This window comes from Anolis carolinensis, chromosome 2, assembly GCF_035594765.1.
Source record: "Anolis carolinensis isolate JA03-04 chromosome 2, rAnoCar3.1.pri, whole genome shotgun sequence".
In the NCBI taxonomy this organism is placed as follows: Eukaryota; Metazoa; Chordata; class Lepidosauria; order Squamata; family Dactyloidae; genus Anolis; species Anolis carolinensis.
In genome coordinates, this window is record NC_085842.1 from 206,089,235 (window position 1) to 206,107,619 (window position 18,385).

General features: G+C 43.8%; 1 protein-coding gene across 1 annotated transcript in view; it reads left to right on the forward strand.

Annotated features, from left to right (window-relative positions):
• The first annotated feature begins 2,847 nt into the window (after positions 1 to 2,847).
• shb (SH2 domain containing adaptor protein B) overlaps positions 2,848 to 18,385 on the forward strand; it is a 197,059-nt gene continuing 181,521 nt past the window's right edge. Inside the window, exon 1 of the mRNA XM_062971580.1 lies at positions 2,848 to 3,910. Coding sequence (XP_062827650.1) covers positions 3,182 to 3,910 — 729 coding nt within the window. The 5' untranslated portion in view covers positions 2,848 to 3,181. The remainder of the gene's footprint in view (positions 3,911 to 18,385) is intronic.

Below are 18,385 nucleotides of genomic sequence, written 5' to 3' on the forward strand. Positions count from 1 at the left end.
AGTATGCACCCTATGATGCCCTGGCTTAGCTTGGCTCTGCTGCCTGCATTAGTGTGAATGTAACACTGCATGGATTGTCTCTGACATTTCATTGCTTCTCACCCCAATTCCCTTTTATATTTATGACATGAAATGGGCTGTTTAGGGTGACCCCCACTTTACAGCTGGTGGAGGTAGGGTGTAAAGTGACTGGGGAAGTGTTGCCAATAAAGCAGAACAAATGCCTGATCAGGTACTGGAGGCATCAGCAAAGCTTTTGTACTCATCCTGTTAATTTTGAGTACAGAGAGACAGGAAGAGAAGGGATAGCAGCCCTGGGGCAGTTGTCCATAGACAAAAACAGTAATTGCATCCGGAAGTCCAGCAGCACTTGTTTGCAGTGGCCAAAGGGACACTTCCAGCTGGATGGGTAGAAAACTACAGGGTGCCAACACACAAGGAAGGTGTGGCTGTACAGTTAGACCTCTGTGTCCATGGATTCTACATCAATGGATTCAACCATCACAGTGAAGAAGTTCTTCCTAATGTTCAGGTGGAATCTCCTTTCCTGTATTGTGAAGCCGTGTCCTAGTCTCCAGGACAGCAGAAAACAAATTTTGCTCCGTCCTCCCTATGATTTCTCCCCATATATTTATACATGGCCCTCATTGTCTCCTCTTAGCCTTCTCTTCTGCAGGCTAAACATGCCCAGCTCTTTAAGCTGCTCCACATAGGGCTTGTTCTCCAGACCCTTGATCATTTTAGTTGCACTTTTCTGGACATATTCCAGCTTGTCAACATCTCTCTTCAATTGTGGTGCCCAGAATTGGACACTGTATTCCAGGTGTGGTCTGACCAAGGCAGAGTAGACGGGTAGCATGACTTTCCTGTCTCTAGACACTAGACTCCTATTGATGCAGGCCAGAATCTCATTGACTTTTTTAGTTGCTGCATGACATTGTTGGCTCATGTTTAGTTTGTTATCCATGAGATATTTTTTACACATACTGCTATCGAGCTGGTTGTCCTGCATTCTGTATCTTTGCATTTATTTTTTTTCTGCCTAAGTGGAGTATCTTACATCTGTCCCTGTTGAACTTCAATTTGTTAGTTTTGGCCCTGCTCTCTAATTTATTTATTAATTTAGTATATTTATATACCACCTTTATCAACCCTGGGGAGAGTCAAGGCGGTTTATAATATATTAATAGCAAGAATTCTATGTCAACATACAAACATATGACAAAATTACAATAATTAAACACTAGCATATAGCTATAAATTAAAACCATTAGAACTGTTAAACATAGACATACAACATGTAAACACGAAGACAAAGCATTAAAACATCCTAGCATAAATATTAAAATCACACAATCTAAAAATCGAATACCATGGCCTAATTTGTTAAGATCATTTTGAATTCTGTTCCTGTCTTCTGGAGTATTGGCTATCCTTCCCAATTTGGTGTCATCTGCAAACTTGATGATTGTGTCTTCTAACCCTTCATCTAAGTCATTAATAAAGACCATCAAGTTTGCAGACAACTCCAAATTGGGAGGGATAGGCAATACTCCAGAAGACAGAAACAGAATTCAAAATGATTTTAAGAGATTAGAGAGATGGGCCGAAACTAATAAAATAAAGTTCAACAGGGACAAATGCAAGATACTCCACTTAGGCAGAAGAAATGAAATGCAGATACAGAATGGGGGACGCCTGGCTTGACAGCAGTACGTGTGAAAAGGATCTTGGAGTCCTCATGGACAACAAGTTAAACAATGTGATGCGGCGGCTAAAAAAGCCAATGGGATTTTAGCCTGCATAAATAGGAGTCTAGTGCCTAGATCCAGGGAAGTCATGCTACTATTTTGCCTTGGTAAGATCCCACCTGAAATACTGTGTCCTGAAATACTGTGTCCAGGCCTGTAGTGAGGGGAGGGGGGGGTTTAGGGGTTCAAACCACCACCCCCCCCCCCGAAATTTTTAAAGTTAAAAAAAACCTGGTTTACTCATGAATTTTAACTGGTTAACCAAATCCCCATGCTAAGTCTATGAGACGCAAAACATTAAGAGTCCTGCCAGGCACTATCTCAAGCAGATATTGACAGGTCTGTAGCCGGGGGAGGGCGTGCTAGGGGTTCAACCCCCCCCCCGAAATTTTCAAAACCCCTCCCGAAAAAGTTTTCTGGCTATGGCCTTGACTGTGTCCAATTTTGGGCACTGCAGATGAAGGGAGAAGTTGACAAGCTGGAAGGTGTCCAGAGGAGGGCGACTTAAATGACCAAGGTTCTGGAGAACAAGCCCTGTGAGGAACAGCTTAAAGAGTTGGACATGTTTAGCCTGCAGAAGAGAAGGTTCAGAGGAGACATGAGGAGGACCATGTATGTGGGGGGGAAGTCATAGGGAGGAGGGACGAAGCTTGTTTTCTTCTGCCGTGGAGACTAGGATACGGAACAATGGCTTCAAACTATAGGAAAGGAGATTCCACCTGAACATCAGGAAGAACTTCCTCACTGTGAGAGCTGTTCAGCAGTGGAACTCTCTGCCCGGACTGTGGTGGAAGCTCCTTCTTTGGAGGCTTTTAAGTAGAGGCTGGATGGCCATCTGTTGGAAGTGGTTTGAATGCGATTTTCCTGCTTCTTGGCAGAGGGTTGAACTGCATGGCCCATGAGGTCTCTTCCAACTCTATGATTCTATGATTCTCCGTTCCGTGGGAGGGCAGAGAGGAGTGCTGGCCACCTGCGGCGGCGAGAGAGACGGTGAAAGGAACAGCCCGCCTCTTTCTTGGATCCCGGGGAAGCCCGCACCAATGACAATCTGGCGCGCCGCCCCTTTGCCCCGCCCCCTTCCCAGGAGGGGCGTGGCCAGTGGAAGCGGGCGAGGAAGAGCTTGAGAGGGAGCGCGAGCGCGGGAGGAGGCGGTGGCGTGCTGTTGGGTCTCCTCAGAGCGGGACCGGGGCAGGCGGAGAAGGGAAGGGCAAGGCTAGGAAGAGGAGGAAGGAGGAGCGACTGCGTGCGTCAGGTCCTGCTGGCAAAGTCGGCAAAGTTCAGGCGAGAGGCGCCTCGGAGGCGAGCGAGCGAGCGAGAGAGCGAGGCCAGCCCGGCGAAGGCGCCTCTCTCTCCTCGCAGGGAAGAAACTTGGCTCGCATGGAGCGGGAGGCAGCCTGAGCCTCCCCTATGGGCGCCGCTTCGTCGGCGTGATGGCCAAATGGCTGAATAAGTACTTCAGCCTGGGCAACAACAAGACCAAGAGCCCCCCGCAGCCGCCCCGGCCGGACTACCGCGACAAGCGCAACGGGACGGCGGTGACGGGGAGCGGAGGGAACAGCAACAGCAACAGCGGAGGGGGAGGAGGAGGAGGAGGAGGAGGAGGGCACCCCAGCCTCAACCACAGCCACAACCACCGGCACCACACCTCGCCGGGCTTTCCGCGCCACGACACCAGCGACCTGCTCCGCGCCTACCGGGCCCAGAAGGAGCGCGACTTCGAGGACCCCTACAGCGGGCCGGGGTCTTCGCTGCGGAAGCTGAGGGCGCTGTGCCGCGCGGAGTACTGCGCGCCCGAGGAGCTGCTCCTGGCCGAGAGCGCCGACGCCAAGCCCTTCTCGGCCGCCTCCTGCTGTGGAGGGAGCAGCGCCAGCACCACCGCGTCCTCCTCGCTGGCCTCCGCCTCGCCGCAGCTCTTCCGCAGCCAGAGCGAGCGCCGCGCCGCCCCCGCCCCGGATCCCAACGCCGCCGCCGCCACTGCCGTCAAGTACATCTCTCCGAAGCACCGGCTCATCAAGATCGAGCCCAGCAACGAGACCGGCGGCAAAAACGGAAACAGCAGCGGGGGAGTCGGAGGCGTCACCTGGAGCCCCCCCGGGAGCACCAAGAAGCTCAACAAGTGCGCCGAGCCCGCACCGGACACCGGCGCCAAGAAGGAGAAAGTAAGTGATAGGGGGGGAAAGATGCACCCTCATAGAAGGTGCTGCTCTCCAATAAATGTCGCATGTTGTTGTTGTTACTAGCTTGGGTACTCGGTATTGCCCGGGTTATTTGAAAAAGTCAGTTTTTGATTGTACAAACAATCAAATTGTTTGATTGTTGTGGGTGAATTACAACTGACATCATACCCGGTTAACCCCGAGAAGCTCCATCAGTACTTAAAGTTTGTTATGTTGGGCACGTTTGCTCTAGATCAGGTGTGGGCAAACTAAGGCCTGAGGGTGGGATGTGGCCCCTGGGCACTTATCTCAGGCCCTTCTCATTTTCCCTGTCCTCTCGGTATAAGGACATGGTGGCCTGCTGCATCCTTATGCAGAAAAGATGGGGAGGAAGGCACACAGCGGCTGAGAGCACTCTAGAGCGCTCTCAGCCACCACATGTCTTGCTCTCCTCGGGACATAAGGATGGTGCAAGCGACCCTGTCCTTATGCTGAAGGGATGGCCAGAGGAAGGCACGCAGCAGCTAAGCTAAGAGCCCTCCCCGGCAGCATCCATCACCTGTCTCGCCCTCCTCCCAAGGATAGCCCAAATATCTGGCGAGGAGGATTGGGACAGTTGCCCCATGTCTGGTTTTTCTCCCAGCATAAGGATGGGGCAAGAAGCCCCATTCTTATGCCAGGACAAACTGAGGATGACCGAGGCCCTGCCAGCCCCACACTCTCACAGGCCCTGTCCCACTCAGCACATGTCTGTCTTCCCTCCCTCCTGGCCTGGCCCTCTTGGTCAGACCCATACCTGCTCTAGATGCATCATTCGTGGGGTTCAGTGTGCTCTTTGGCTGTAGCGTAAACTGCAACTCCCACCATGGTGTGTCAATCCCCTCATGCCCCTCCAGTCGTTGAATTAGCCATGCAGGTTCTGTGTGCCAAGTTTGGTCCAGGCCCGTTATCAATAATCCAATGTAATAATATTAATTATATATCATATATTACATGTAATATTACTAATAATATTACAGTATAGTGGTATAGTACAATATAGTGATATATAATGATAATATTGTTCTGTGCTAATTATATAATACATTGTATGTATATATTATTTGTAAGCCACTCAGAGTCCCCTTCGGGGTGAGAAGGGCGGGATATAAATGTAGTAAATAGATAAATAAATCATCAGTGAAGGTCACAGTTTCCCTAGTTGTGGGTGAACTACAACTCCCAGAAAGGAAGGTCAGTCTCCCCCCCAACCCTCCAGTAATCAAATTTTGACATAACAGGTTTGTGTGCCAAGTTTGGTCTGGATCCATCAATGTTTGGGTTTCAGTGCTCTCTGGATATAGGTGAACTACAACTCCCCCAAATCAAGGTGAATTTTCCCCAAAGACCTCCAGTGTTTTTTGCTGGTTGTGGGGGTTCTGTGTGCCAAGTTTGGTCCAATTCCATCGTTGGTGGAGTTCAGAGTGCTCATTGATTGCAGGTGATCTATAAATCCCAGTACCCACAATTCCAAAATGTCCAGGCCAATTCTCCTCAAAACTCGCCAGTATTCAAAATTAGACATATTGCGCATGTAAGCCAAGTATGGTTCAGATTCATCATTGTTTGGGTTCGTAGTGCGTTCTGGATGTAGGTGAACTACAACTCCAATAAATCCGCTCAGAGACCTCCAGTATTTTTGGTTGGTCGTGTGGGTTCTGTGTGCCAGGTTAGTTCCAGGTCAGTTCCAGGCCCATTGTTGGTGTAGTTCAGAGTGCTCTTGGATTGCAGGTGAACTATACATCCCAATCCCTATAACTGCTATAAATCATGGTGAATTCTCCCCAAACCTCTTTAGTATGTTCAGTTGCTGATCAATTCCTCTGTTTGCTGTTTGCCATAGAAAAGAATAGGAAAAGATTAAGAGAGAGACAGTGGGCAGGGTCATGCAAATTCCACACCAATGGAGAGAGTAAGAAATACTGGGATGTCTGTGGTGGAGGAAACACAGAAAATCTAGGGTAAAATGTCCCCGTGTGAAAGCCTTCACTTGGGTGGTGGGCAGTATGGTGTTTGTGCAGGACATTGGGAGGGGTCTTGTACATGTTTACAATGCTCTCTATAACCTGCATTGTCATTGGAGAGAGGGCCATTGGTGTTTCCTGAGCTGTGGGAGCTATAGTTATTTGTGGAAGTGGGAGCTTGTCTGTGTAAGTGGACACCCCAGCCACACATATGCATACATATTTTCACTTTTATTATGTATATAGATTTAGTTTATACCCCCCTTTTCTCCCGAAAGGAGACTCAAAGCAGCTTTCCCAAAGGAAATCAGTTTGGATCCATAAAAAACATATCCAAAACGAGCAACCATTATAGGCATGAGCAATAGTAGCAACAAGAAAGCGGCAGATTGGCCCACCGTCTCCTCTCTCTATCATTAGGATGCTAAGAGAGACAATCTTAATACCAAATGTTTGAACCGAATGCTTCAGGCAATGACAGCAGCCCCTAACTTGATCTTACACACCTTCTGCTTTCAAAACCTTCCTGAATAACCCCACTTTACTGCCACTGAGTAGGGATCCTGGGAGTTGCATTTGGGTGAGGGCACCAGAGTCCCAGGACCTTGTGGAAGGATCAAATTCCAAGGATTCCCAAGTTAGCATTCAGCCATGGTGTCCCATTTCATGGATTCTACAGGGGGGGTCCTGGTGTAGTGGAGCCTTCAGATAGAAGGAGAACCCTGCTGTTTGGTTCTGCCTAACACATGTTGGGTTCACCCCCACCAGGGTGAAAAGGTAGGCAAACCTCATCCCTCAGGATGTGGTGTCTGGGGGATTGGGAAGATCCTTTTGTAGCAGACCTTGACCTCAAGGGTTGATTTACGTGTGTGGACAGGCAATGCCTTCCTCCCTGGCTTGAGTCCATGGCCTGAGGTTGAACCAGCTCTGGGCACCTGAGGTTTGGTCACTAAGCCCAACCCTAGTTTCAGTTGGTGTGGGAAGTGCCTTACAAAACACAAAAGTGACATTTGAGACAGCAAAGAGAAGGTGGGGAGTAGATTAGGGACTGCCATGATGTGAGGAGAGAGTCTGGTTGTCAACAGTGCCAGTGACTCCCTCATACAGGGATGTGACCTCTTCAGGAGGCTTGATTTGGTGGGTCTGTTGAAATTCTCTCCCTTTCATCATCTTGCTTCTTCTTTCTAGTTCACATGCTCTTTGTGGGATTGTACCCCTGGTGGCACAGTGCGTTAAAGAACTGAGCTGCTGAACTTGCAGACCAAAGGGGTCCCAGGTTCAAATGCAGGGACTGGAATGTGTGCTCGCTGTTAGCCCCAGCTCCTGCCAACCTAGCAGTTCGAAAACATGCAAATGTAAGTAGATAAATAGGTACCGTTCCGGTGGGAAGGTAATGGCGCTCCATGCAGTCATACTGGCCACATGACCTTGGAGGTGTCTGTGGACAACGCCGGCACTTCGGTTTAGAAATGGAGATGAGCACCAACCCCCAGAGTCGGTCAGGACTGGACTTAACGTTACAGGAAAACCTTTACCTTTACCTATTCTCACCACTACTTTAGGTTGTATCAAAGCCAGAGCTACACTGTCATACAATGCAGTTTCAGAATGCAGATTAATGGCATTGAATTCAATTATATGACAGTGTAGACTCATATAATCCAGTTCAGTGAATTTAATCTGCAGTCAGAAACTGCATTATATGACTGTGTAGATTCAGTCTCAGAAATTGTGACATTTCTAGGGCTGAGTCGGGATTTGATTTGCCTTTCCAAGTCAAATCAATCATATTGCACACTGGCTCTACCTGGACACTCCTCTAGAAATGTGTTACAGTATTTTTCTGAAATCATGTGGATCAGGCAGATGACTCTTCTCTTTGGTATGGTATGGATTTTTTTGGCTTAGGTGCAGATTATTACAAATAGGTCCACCTCCACCCTTCATTATGCAACTATCCAAAGGCACAACTAAAGGGTTTTTTTCTGGGTAGTATATTGATGATGATGATGATGATGATGATGATGATGATGATGATGATGATGATGATGATGGCAGAGAGTCAAATAGTGACACTTCTCCTGGCTTAGATATTCCCAGCATCCATTTGTCACAGGGTATTGATAGGACTTTAACCAATTACCATTTCCTTCCTCTTTGCTGGAGTGGGTAACACGTTCCTCAGGCAGATTTTGCAGCTGAGCTTGGGAACCAGATCCAGGCATTTCTGGCTTGACAAGTCTTTCTTTTGTCAACACCTCCAGCTTTCAGATGGACAAATTATAGGTGTTGCCACTTTGGTGCTTAAATCTGCGGATTGTGGTGGGTTGGGCCTGCATTCAGAACGTTTCAGCCACACTTGTGCATTGCTGGTCAGTGCTCCACTCTTAAGATGCTGCCTGTTCAAGTCACAGAGGGAGTGGAGACCTCTGTCTGGTCAGTTTGGCTTCTTCGATGAACTAGAAATGTATTGCTTGGTGACTCAGCGGCTTAATATCTGGCCAATAGAAAGACATCACATCTTGCTGCAACTGTTGTCAGGACTATGTAACAGATAGTGATTATGTTTTCAGATCTATGAAAAAGAGAAAACATTTTAATTCCTCAGATAAAGAACTTGAGTAGCAGGGTTTATTTGAACTGCCATAACCTGACTCATATCCAAAATAGTCCTTGCTGCTTAAGTCAGTACAAATGCATTCAAAAGAGTGTGTGAATATCCAGGAGGTTTAAGGGTAGGTCTGCTATCACATTAGTGTGTATAATTTTTGTGTCAGCCATGTGTCGGAAATGCAGCAGACATGTTTTAATCAGTTTCTGTTTGTATCCAGCTGACATGTATAATCATTTGTGACAGTAAATAAAATCAAGAGAAAGAGGCATCATTTGAAATGGAATTTTCATAGCACCAGCATACCATTTTTGAGGTTCTTCAAATCCAACCTTTTCTATTCTGAGAGAAGGAGTGTTATGGTTTGTGGCCCTGGTGAATGAGCTTTCTCTGGAGATGATCATCACCAAGATAGCAGTGTCACAATATAAAGTTATCAGGATCCAAAGAGCAGCTTCAGTCAAGGGTGCAAAGCATATTTATTGTTTTAGTTTGTTGCCATTCATTTTTTGAAAAACAGACCTGCTTTTTGCATGTGTTATCAATATATTGCATTGAGGACTCTGGGATGGTGTGTGTGTGAGAGAGAGTGTGAGTGAAGTTCTATAATCCATTCTCAGTTCATGTAGGGATCTCTCCATCCCTATTAAACAAGAAGAGACCAGAGGCTGGGTGGCCATTTGTCATGAGTGCTTTGATTGTGTGTTCCTCCATGGTAGGAAGCTAGACTGGATGGCCCTTGTGGTTTCTTCCTGTTCCGTGATTCTATTATTCTATCTCTAGGAATGTTCTTATGATTCTTTTTTGTGGCACTCTGAAAAAAGTAAAACATTTAGCTAATGGCAACAAAGACTCATAGGACTCATGTCTGAAAACAGAGACATTCAGTGATTTCTGTTTTGATATTTTATTATATATCTGTTGTTTTTGAGATTATAACTCTGCGTAGGACTTGGTAAATGGATTGTATTTCATTTTTGAGAAGTATTTCTGGAAAAGAAATCATAAGATTTGAAAGCATTTCCAGTATAACTCGGATCTTGTCTTTCTGCCTCTTTCTTTGTTTATGTACTGTATGGTCCTCTCTACTTTTTGTACATTAGGCCTGTTGAGCCTCATCAACTATGAATGTGTCCTCTGTATCTTGAACTCCCCTGGGATCCTCCATGACAGGGATTACTTGACAATGAGTGAATAAGCTGTCCTTCACCTTAGTAGGCTCCTTTTTTCTGATCTTCTCATTGAGGAAGCCTCCATGAAATTCCAACATTCCCTAGAATACAAGTGGGGGAAATGGCACCCTGTCATTTGAAATGCCCTTTTGTTTTCAAGGCTGGTTTTACAGCATAGCACAGCATGAACTATTGTTCAAGAAAAAGGAAGTTCAGAGCGTCTCTTGTTGTATGCAGCTAAATTGCTCAGCCCTCATGTCCTGCCTGGGCAGGACTTTGAAATAATTGTGATATTTCATTATCATGGTTCCTTATTGGTACTTGCGTAAAAAATGCCTTGATGAAGTTGAAGAAGAGGAAGGTCACATTGTTGGTGGATTGGCTTAAGGAAGTCACAGCTGCCCTGAGTTTGCAAGATCTTCGCAAGACTGTTAATGCCAGTGTCTTGAAGAGCTTCCATTCATAGAATGGCCATAAATCAAAGCCACTGTGATGTCATTTAACAACAGGCTGAAAATACATTCTGTGAACAGGATGAAGCTACTTTATACTGAATTAGACCACTAGTCTGTTATCTACAATGGTATTGAGTACTGTGAGCAAAAACAATTTCTAGAATGTAGAGACTTTCTGCCTGCAGTTCTACCTGTGGCCAATGGTCAGGGATTATGGGAGTTCTCATCTAAAAGATCTGAAGGGCACTAGAATAACAAAAACATTGAGTTGAAAGAGATCACAAGTTGCTACCTAGTCCAATCCTCTGTCATGCAGGAACACACGATCAAAGCACTCCTGCAAGACGGTCACCCTGTTTAAAAACTTCCAGAGAAGGAGGCTCTACCACACTCCGCTGTCAGGACATTTTCCTAATGCTTAGGTGGAATCTCTTTTTTTAGACTGCTTACCTTTCGGATCTTTTAGACAACAGCTCACATAATTCCTGGCCTTAACTGTGCTACAGTTCATCCCTTGTTGCTTCCCTCTCCAGTCATTTTCTATTACCCTTATGGGGAGGTGGTTACCTGTGCACATGTTTTCAGAGTGGTTTGAATAGATATACATATCTGGACTATGTACATTGTCACTTAATGGTATCTATCAGCAACAATGGAGGCTTTGGACCTGGAATACATATAACAGAGAGAAGCAGATGGTGATAGGTTGGATATAGATATGTGTAAACAGAAGAAGAAATTTGGTTGCACAGGTAAGGCAGAGATCAAAGTTGAAATGACTTGTTATCAGTTGCAACATATTTATATCTCTTAGCTTTTGCAGTGGGAAGGTACTGTTTCAAAGCAAGACAATGCTAGAGGCAGAAGGAGAAAGCATCTGCTTTGTTCCCAAGTATTTCTACATGTTTACCAAGTGTTGCAATCTAGGACTATGATAGTGTTGTCCATTTTGCAGCCTGGGCGGGCGGGGATGATGCCCTTACTTTAGCTGCAAATACTGCTGGTATGTTGAGCAGTGTAAGTACCAGGCCATTTTACAAATGGGGGCATTTGTCTCAGGGAAATGGTTAACTGTCTGAAATGGTGCTTTTGAACCTTTTAGGTCTTTGCCAAGCCCAGTCAGGAATTCTTTCAAGAAGATCGGTTTTTATTTCATTAATGTTTGCAATATATATCCTAGCCAGATGGCTTCAGTGGTGATATGTACAAAAACTGGCTTTTAATTTTCATGGAGGTTTCCACTTTTCTGCCTTGGTCTGATCAGTCTTCCAACTCCAGTGTGACAATATTTAACAATGAAGGTGCTAGCACAGATGAGTCCTGCTTGTAATTCAAAATGTTGCAGGGATCAGAACTGGGTCCTTAGTGGGAGACATAAGTATATCAGGTGAGCAAATAACCTCTGGAAGATATGCAGTGTCCAACTACACTGTAAAATTAATGCAGTTTGACACCACATAAACTGTGTTGGCTCAAAGCTATGGAATATTGTGATTTTTAGTTTGGTGAGGCACAGGCATTATTTGACATGGGCAGACAAATATTTTGTAAAAATGCAACTCTCATAATTTCATAGCATTGAGTCATATGAAGTGGCTTTTTTCATGTCAGCAGCAACTTGAGAAACTTAGTGACTAGAAGTCACTTCTAGTGTGAGAGAATTGGCCGTCTGCAAGGACGTTACTCGGGGGTTTGATGTTTTACCATCCTGTGAAAGATTTTTCCTATGTCCCCACATGGGGAGCTGGAGCTGATAGAGGGAGCTCACCCACTTTTCCCAAATTCGAACCACCAACCTGTTGATAAGCAGTCCTGCTGGCACAAGGATTTAACCCATTGTGCCATCGGGGGCTTATCAAATGGCATAAAACTGCATTAATTCTACTATATTGGTGGATGCTTATTCCAGTGCCCAAACCTTTAGATCGTAAGAGTTGGAAGGGATCATAAGGGTCATTGCTCCAACTATCTGCTATCAAACCGTTCAGCCTTTGTTTAAATATTTCTAAAGTGGGAGAATTCACTGTCTTCTGGGGCAATCTATTCCACTATTGAACATCTGTTAAAGTCAATAAAAAGAGTTCTTCCTAATGTTTAGGTAGACTTTTTTCTTGTAATTTGAATCTATTGGTTCATGTTCTATTCTCTGGGGAAGCACAAAACAAGTTGGCTTCATTTTCTACATGACATCACTTCAGCGAGTTAGAGATGTCTGTCACGTCACCTCTCAGTTTTCTCGCAGCAAAATGCATCAAGCTGTGAAAAGTCATTCTGCATAAAGCTATGTTTCCAGACCTTTCATCATCCTGGTCACTCTGTGCTGGACACATTCCAACTTGTCAGTATTCTTCTTGAATTGTAGTGGCCAGAACCGGACACTGTTCCAGGCGAGGTCTGTTGATGCAACCCATAATTGCACTGGCCTTGTTTAGTTCCTACATCACACTGTTGGCTTGTATTGATCTTGTTGCTACCAAGATTCCAAGATCCTTTTTATATGTATTGTGAACCAGGTAGCAGCCTTTCTGTATCTGTGCATTTCACTTTTTTCTACCTGTGTGTAATACCTTACATATCTTCCTGTTGAAATTCATTTTGCTTGTTTTTGACCCAGTTCTCCAATCTGTCAAAGTCATTTTGAATTCTGCTCCTGTTGTCTGAAGTGTTAGTTACTCATCTTCTCATTTGAAATCATTTTCAAAGTAGATAGACATGCCTTCTGTTCTATCATTTAAGTCAGTGTTTCCCTACCTTGGTGCTCCAGTTCTAGAACTTTCCTGACACTGACATCAGACGGACTGATCAGTTGTTTCTGAAGCCCTCTTTGCTCTCTTTCAAGATGGGGAAAATGCTTGCTCTCCTCCAGTCTGCTGGGACCTCTTCTATCCTCCAAGAATTCTCAAAGATTACTGAAGTGGTTCTGAGGCCCCTTCTATACTGCCATATAAAATCAAGATTATCTGCTTTGAACTGGATTATATGGCAGTGTAGACTCAGAGCCCTTCTACACAGTCATATAACCCAGAATATCAAGGCAGATAATCCACAGTATCCACTTTGAACTTGATTATCTGAGTTCATACTGCCATACAATCCAGTTCAGTGTGGATTTTATACAGTTGTGTGGAAGGGGTCTCATAATCCAGTTCAAAGCAGATAATGTGGATTATCTGATTTGATAATCTGGACTATATGGCAGTGCAGAAGGGCCCTTAGGGGGGAAAAAACTTGCCAAGAAAACCCCATGATAGGGTCCCATTTCAGAGTAAAATAACTAGAAGGCACACAACAACAAAAACAAATTTAGGTATTCTTTTACTACCTGTTTACCTATTCTAGGTTATGGTTGTCTTGCTGCAAGACTGATGCCATTTTCACAAGGTACAGCATTGTTTTCCTTCTTCAAGAATTCTGAGAAAATGAAAGTATTAAACAGCTTGGCCTTCTCTCTCTCCCTTATTACAATATCAACATCTTTTCTACACAGTGGCCCTGCCATTTCCTTGATCTTGCTCTTACTCTAGGAGCCCCGGTGGCGAAGTGCGTTAAAGCGCTGAGCTGTTGAACTTGCAGACCAAAAGGTCCCAGGTTCAAATCCCGGGAGCGGCTTGAGCACCTACTGTTAGCTCCAGCTCCTGCCAACCTAGCAGTTCGAAAACATGCAAATGTGAGTAGATCAATAGGTACCACTCCAGTGGGAAGGTAACGGTGCTCCATGCAGTCATGCTGGCCACATGACCTTGGAGGTGTCTACGCACAATGCCGGCTCTTCGGCTTAGAAATGGAGATGAGCACCAACCCCCAGAGTCAGACATGACTAACGTCAGGGGAAACCTTTACCTTTACTACTCTTACTCAAAATATAGTCCAAAAAAGTGAAACTGCTTAGAGTTTTGTCGAAGGCTTTCATGGCCGGGATCACAGTGTTGTTGTCTGTTTTCCGGGCTGTATGGCCATGTTCCAGAAGAGAATACTTCTGGAACATGGCCATACAGCCCGGAAAACAGACAACAACCATGCTTAGAGTCTAATTGAATATTGGCTGTTCATTTGCATTCCTGTTTGGTATCCCTCTTTTATTCCTTATGCTCAGCTCTTCTGAAAGTTCTCTGTACATCTGCCCTAGTTTCTTTAGACAACTCCCACTTTTCTTCCTCATTGGAATTGTTTGCAACCATACTTTCAATATCTCACCTTTAACAAACTCTCATGTACCATGAACTCCTTTCCCTTTGAGCACCTCTGGTCATGAGATATCATGCAGTATTTCCCTCAGGTTACAGTAATCAATTTTGTTGACGTCCAGAGTGTGCTTGCCTATGCTTGTCTCTCTCTTTCCCAAGTGGACATGGGTCAATCCCTCCCAAGGATCCCACTGTTACCACCCCATCAACTAGTTCATCCCTTTTGGTTAGGATCAAATTCATTGAGAGCATAGGTGGTGAAAACTACAATTTGGAATTTGAACAGAAACTAATTGGTAACCTTGGACAAATTGGTATTGGTGAGTAAGCTGCTTTTCTAACAATCTTTTACTAGGTGCTCCAGGGTGTTGCATGTGTTCAATAATACACTGTTGGTTTGTATCGGTAAATGTTGTGATATGACATTCACACACAAACTGAGACTACAGCAGACTTTCTCACTCTGGTATTCTCCAGATGTGTTTGCTTACAACCTACAGCCACCATGGTCAGTGGCTATGATGGAGGATATAATCCTTATGCTTATCCTTATGCTCTCCAGTATACCTGGAGAGCATAAGAAAAGGTCTTTCAGTTTCTCTTGTCATCTGCAGGGGATTTCAGTGATGTGGCTGATGCTGAGAGGTTTCCCAGTGGACAAACAGAACTAAAAAGGCACCTGGAGGTTCAGAGTTATAAAGGACATACAGTATGTAAGCTGCAGTTGTCCTTTCATATCCAAATTCAGTCATCTGCAACTTGTCAATATTAACACATACACACCCCAAAAGCCTTAATTTTGCGATTTTATATCAGGGATTCCATTTTATCATGTTAGTATATAGAATGGGGCTTGAACATCCATGAGTTTTGATATCCATGGAGGTCCTGGAATCAGACTCCAATGGATAGCAAGGGTCTATTGTATGTAGTCCCAGTGCCTTTGGAGTGAGCTCACATTATAGCACTGATTTTTTGTATGTGTTCAACAATTGGATAGAGAGTTGCTGTCAAAACAACAGCAGTATAAAAGGGATTAGTATTATTTCATCTATATATAATAGGATAGTATTGAAAGAAAAAGGCTTCTGAGGCATGATTTCATGGTAGAGGTTAGCCTGCCAGTGTAATTACCCTCTGTCCATGGAATGGGGCATATATATATTACAGTCAATGACCAGCAACAATGGAATGGGGCAGGAGTACTATATCTTTCTTTGCCTTGAAAATAGCATAGTTTGGGCCATTTGTGTTAGTATAATTTTGGATGAAATTAAACCAGAGTGGTTTTGGAGAAGGATGGTAGTGGCCTTGGGTTTATGACCTTGAGTTTAGGCAAGATGTAGGGAGATGTGCATGAAGTTGTCTTTGTCAGGCATTTGCCAAGTTCTCCATCCCAGCATGAAACATCCACATGCTATCCCCCAGGGCCTTTGTCCTCTCCAGTTGAGCAAGCAGTGATGGGAGTGAGAAAGAGAAGGGACTATAGGATGCCTTTCCCCCAAAGGCATGTTACTTGGCAACATCACCAGAATGTTGGGAGACCAGATGTATGAAGGCACTAAATAAATACAAACAATTCATGGAATCATAGAGTTGGAAGAAACCCCAAAGGCTATGCAGTCCAACCTCCTATCATGCGGAATATAATCCTTACAGATGGCCAACCTCTGTTTTAAAGCCTCTAGAGGAGACTCCACCACACTCCCAGACAGCATATTCCACTCTTATCCTTAGGAAGTTCTTCATGAGAAAAAAATCAGTTATTGTTAAAAACTGATGGAAAACTTTTTTAGTTTTGCTTTGTTTATATGGCTTAAGGAACACAGAGTGATTTAATAGTTAAGTCTTGAGCACTCCCATATTAAAAGATAATGAACAATTAGTTGGCAAACTGTAAGCAAAAGAGAGGAATACAGCAAGTTGTGTAAGTAGTTTGGATATTCCCCCCCCCCCCCCCAACACTGTCATATACCACGGGACGATCCCTCCTGTACAAAATCCACCGAAATGAGTGTGAGTGATGCACACTTATATGCTATTGTGCTATGGCAAATATGCATATCCAGTTCATTTAAATGGAACTGTGCATAAGGGACATTCTCATCCTCAAAGTTTGGTCATTATGGGACTACACATGCAGGAATGCATAACATGGCTGAAGTGGATGGTAACACATTTCCATGGTATTTTAAAGTTGACAAATGATATCTTATCCACATGTAATCCTGAGTAAATCACATTGTCAGAATAAAAGAAGATTAAATGTATGATAAAATACTTATTGCTGTGTCAGTCATATACTTTCAACTGGAAACATTTAATTCTTCCTGGGAAATGAGCAATTACATTGGAAACTTTCATTTATATTGTAGGAGGGTTGGGAAAAAGCATACATGGCATGCATAGACCTTATTTGTATTTTAAAGAGCAAGTAGTTTGGCAGATACTGAAGTCTTAAAGTATTTATTTAAAAATATTATTTTCTCTCCGTGTGTATATATATGTGTGTGTATGGTAGTGATATAGAAACCTGGGAGCAGAAGTTTTTTCACACCCCGCCCTGCATTTTTCTGTGTCTGCATGGTCATGCAACAGGACTTACTGTTTATCTGTCTGCATACATTAGCCAGTGACAGCTTGATGTAGTGCTTTGAGCACTGGGTTGTAACTGTGGAGACCAGCATTTAATCCCCCTCCCCCCACTCAAATAAAGGAAATCAATCGAGTGACCTCGAGGAAGTCTCACTCTCTCAGTTCTGAGGAAAGCAAAGGCAAAGCCTCCATTTCCAAAACACTCATGATGTGTTCACCATAAGTCGGAAGCAACCTGAAGGCTAACAACAACAGCAATAACAATGAGCCATGTCATGTAGCAGTTTTAATGTTGGACTGCAACTCTAGGAAACCAGATTTTGAATTGCTCACTTAGCCATGGAGACCCATTAGGTGAAACCTTGGGTATATCTCTCAACTTTCGAGGAACCAAATGGCAAACCTTCTCTGAATAAAACCCTGTTATTGGTTGCCATAAATTGGACTTGGATTCAGTGCACATAACAGCAATCAATCTTTTTTTTTTACCAATTTTTTTTGGTATTAAGGAATTCTGTCAACATCTACCCATTTCCAGTGTTGACTATAGAATCACATTGGAGTCAAAAAGCTAATAGAATTTAAACAACACATGAAGGAACAAACTGCAAATACTTGGGGAGACAGTTCTAAGGCTATGAAACACCAAGGGAGAAAAGGTAAAGCCAACCAGTGAAAGAACAAATTCAAAACCAAAACCTTGGTTTGAGCAAGGAATGGAATTCAAGGACAAAGATTATGAGCAAGAAAATAATTAGAAATGAGAATCAGGGGCAAACCTTATCATTTTGGGCATCACAAATTAAAACAAGAAGCTTATAATGGTTCTTTGAAAAGAAAGAAAAAAGCAGAGTTATGACAGTTGGGGTAGCACAATCAAATCAATGGGCCATAAAATATAATCTTAATAGCCAAATATTGGATGGAAACCAGGGAGTAAGATGAAATAAAGAAAGACTGGTCAAAAGAAGTCTAGAGTAGTCAGGACAAGAAGTGATAAAAGCATGAGCTGAAGTCTTTGTAGAAGAAGCAAACTGAAAAGGTCTGATTCTGGCAATCTTATAAAGATAAAAGTAACACGATTTAGCTATACCCTCAAAGTGAAGAAAAAAAAGAGAGAAAAGACAGCAAAAATAAAACCAAGATAACTCGTCCCAACAGTATTTGCTTTTTAAGTCTAGATGCATCTCACTAAACAAGCCTAATTGCATGCTTTCTAATTAAGTGATAGTGGAGTTTGCTTCACTAAGAAGACGATATCAAACTGCAGGGTGTATAGTCTTGTTTGATCATCTTGCTGTCAAATACCACTTGGATACAAATTCGTACCTCTCCATTTTAATTTTTAATGTGCCTTTTTTCTTTATTAATTCCAAAATTCCCAAACCAATATAAAGTGGCAAATATTTTTTCTAAAAATCTTGATGCCTTGCCTAGTTGCACAGAAGCACATCAGAG